At 40.4% G+C, this 3,498-nt stretch overlaps 1 protein-coding gene across 1 annotated transcript; it reads left to right on the top strand.

Annotated features, from left to right (window-relative positions):
* Nucleotides 1-357: 357 nt before the first annotated feature.
* Nucleotides 358-1,824, top strand: TEOVI_000894600 (zinc finger protein, putative; the record flags this gene model as incomplete). The annotated part of the gene is made up of 1 exon (XM_067221362.1): nucleotides 358-1,824. The coding sequence occupies one exon, from the start codon at nucleotides 358-360 to the stop codon at nucleotides 1,822-1,824; it is 1,467 nt and encodes a 488-aa protein (XP_067077463.1).
* Nucleotides 1,825-3,498: the final 1,674 nt, after the last annotated feature.

Raw genomic sequence — 3,498 nt, 5'->3', positions numbered from 1 at the left:
AAAAAAAAAAGAAGGAAAGAAACGCCGACAGTGGAACGTAAGTTAAGGGAGAAAAAGAGGTAGTGTGATTTTTTGTGGAGTTCCTTTGTTTGTTTTTCTCTACCAAGGAAGCGACAAAATCCTCGCTTAATTTTATTTATTTAACTTATTTTATTTTTAGTTTATTTTAGTTTTTACCTTACCATCCCTTTCTCTTTCACTCACTTGTTGCCGTATTTGTTGCTGACATCGCTCACTGAGTTGCTGACTCGTATTCGCTGACAAAGGAGGGAAATATATAAAAGTGACGAGAGAAAAAATTTTTGCAGTTTGCATTTGCATTTGCGTTGTCGTTTTTTTTTGTGTGTGTGTGTGTGCATGCAAAAGAAGAACTGCAGGTGGAAACCGGACGAAACTTCTTCAGAGTGCCAACAATGTGCCCAAGCGTTTGATTTCTTCAGCAGGCGGCACCACTGCCGATGTTGTGGGGGCCTCTTTTGTGGTTGTTGCTCGGGCTCCTTCATTCCACGCGAGCTGTTGCATAAAGTTTGTCAAGTGAAGGAAATAAAACCACATCATCCACATGTGGACAACAATCCGGAGGAAAAGGAAACGCAAAGTGGTGGGAACCCGTCTCTTTTCGCGGGTCTCATAAATACTTTCATGGGGAGGCTCTCGGCTTTACAGCGTGTGTGTTTAAAATGCCATTGGAAGGCGCGGAGACTTTTAGAAGCCTTTACAGAACCATCCAGCAGTGCCGCAGATCCCACTACAACTCATCCGTCTTATCCAATAAAATGTACTTTACCCGGCAGTGGCAGAGAGCGGAAGATTTATGTTATTTCTCTGCGTGGCAAATCTCTATTTGATAAGCGTGACTATGTTGGGTTGTCGGCAGTCTTTGAAGAACTTGAGCGACTTATCGGAGAAGGTACCGGTGTCCCCAATGCAACAGACGAGTGTCATGATGGTCGAAGTCATAGCGCAACTCTCAACCCCAGTCCATCAAATGACTCAATTTCTACGCTTTACAGTAGTGATCAAAGTACATTTGAGGCCACCTTATGTTTTGATGAAGCGGGAGCACACCGCTGGAAACGCCGGCGAGGGATTATGAACCTGGAGGAATCACCTCGGAAGAGTTACCACAGAGTTACATTGCAGGTGCCAGTTCTGATACCAGAGTGTAAAGGTGGTGATACGCTTGCAGGCACTGTAAGTAATGTGCGAGTTCGTACTCGACTTGTTGGACTTACTCAACAGCAAAGTTTCAACCGTGAGGTTTTACAACAGGAAACAATTGGTACTGATGCGTATGTCATACTTCCTGATGAGGAACTTGGACCCGTTCCGCGATATAGTGGTATTACTCCTGAAAGTAGCTTTGTACTTGATGCCTTTGGCACACCTGCAACAGGAAATGGAAGTGTGGTATCCGAGCCATCATATTTCGCGGCGAATTCAACACTCAACCCTTCGGGAGTTGTCTCGCGTCTTAATCGTGGAATCGACTGGTTGGCCCACGGCACGTCGATGGATGGCATTCGTTACGTGTGGGAAACAATTGAGCAATTTGGAGGAGCAACGCCTATTTGTGCTGTAATTGATTACACACCATGTGATAAGGAAACTTCAACACCAGGAAGTCCCGTCACTGCGGACACGAGCAAATGCCGCAGTGATGGCGCCTATACATTTGGAAGCGGCCCAATTTATGTGCATTGCCACAAAAGTGAAGAACAGCGATATCCATCTGTGAGGGAGCAGGCGTCTGCATTACATCGGGCCTTACTGCTTGTTGTTGGCAAAGTTATTGTTCGTGATTGGTTACAACAGAATGTGTAACGGAGGGAGGGGGGAGTATGTTAGACTTAAGGTTAGGAAAATAGAGATAATACCAAATGAAATCCCTTCCCTCCTCCTCCTCTCCCAGTCCCTCCCGCATGCACAAATAAATAAATAAATAAAAAAAAGAAACAAACGAACGAACGAACGCGAAAAGAAAAGAAAAGGGGGAAGAAACAAAAAAAAATTGGAAGGCTTAAATCATTGACACGTATATATCAATCGAAGTGATAGCCGAGTTGCAAAGAAGCGGCGGAAAGGCCCCTACCTCTCCCTCAAAAAAAAAAATAATAATAATAAATAGTACGAACAAATTGTGGGAAAACTTTTGCCGTGTAACCACCGCTGCGCTCCATTGGTGTAAACTTCAGGGTCAGCATCACCTCACGAAGGTTATGTCCCACTGGATATGTCTTTTCTATCATTACTTCTTACTTTTATATTGTTTTTTTTAAATATTTGTGCTATTATTTCTGTGTATTAAACCGGTTACAAAGTGTAAGAAGAACATCCTCCTTTTTTTTTCTTTGCTGGCGTGTTGTTGTTGTTTTTTGTGGTTTCCTTTTTTCCACTGTTATTTTCGTGGTAGTTCGACTTGTTTTACTTTTTCGTGCAAGGAGTCATGTTTATTTAACATGGTTTCCTCACGGGATTCCTTTACTCATTTCTACTTACTTTCTTTTTGTTAGTGTTTAGCCACTGTTTTTTTCTGTTTTCTTCTTTCATTTGTTTCTTTTTCGTGTCTTATTTGTTCATATTTTCTTAAAATTATCTTTGTATTACTTGTCCTCCCCTTTAAACGTTCTGCACCCTCTTTTTTTTTTGTGTTTGTTTGTTTGTTTGATGGGAAAGTCACTACTGACCTGATGTGATCCCCCTTAAATGCCTCCTTTCGTCCCACTTCCGGGGTTTCATCGTCGTTACTTTTGTTTTTTTTTAATTTTTAAAAAAATCAGTGGTCTATGAATTTGAGCGGTAGTTTGTGTTTTTTATTTATTTAATTTATTCCTTTTGACTGCTTCTTTGGCATTTTACACGCGCCCTGTATTTTTCTCTTCCCTTCTATTTATTGAGCGTGCGACTATTTTTCTTTTTTTTTGTTCGCGTTTGTGTGTGTATATGTGTCTGGATCATCGAACATATGAATTGCCTTTATATTTTCCCCCCTCTTTTTTCCCCCTGTATCTTTGTAAGTCAATAATATATGTATATATATATTTTTATTTATTAAGTGTGTGAATGTATTGCGGTTGCTAAACTGTTTGTTTGTTTGTTTAGCACATTCAGTTCAGTGCCTTTCAAAACTTCGTTAGCGGCCGTCCAGGTATGTTTTTTTCCCCCTTTCCGTTCATTTTCCTTTTGTTTTGTTTTAATTATTATTATTATTATTATTATTATTATACTCTTCCTCTTTTGCCTTGGATTCTGGTTTGGACATCTGAATACAACTTGTGGACCATACAATCCTTCGAGCAACTACAAACTCATCATCTTTGCTTTTTTTTTTGCTTTTTGCTGTTTCGTTTTTGATTTTGTTTGTCTTTTTGTGCCATCATTAGTTTCCCAACTGCACTACCCTCTTGCTTGTGAAAAGCTGTTTCCACCCTTTTACTGCTTTGTGACCATCATTTTCAATTTTTTTTTTTGCTTTTACGTTGCGTTGCGTTGAACTAA

The sequence above is a fragment of the Trypanosoma equiperdum genome, assembly GCF_001457755.1.
Source record: "Trypanosoma equiperdum strain OVI genome assembly, contig: ctg_1417, whole genome shotgun sequence".
Classification (NCBI taxonomy): domain Eukaryota; phylum Euglenozoa; class Kinetoplastea; order Trypanosomatida; family Trypanosomatidae; genus Trypanosoma; species Trypanosoma equiperdum.
Note: the sequence above shows the minus strand (reverse complement) of the source record. Positions and strands in the feature narration are given on the sequence as shown.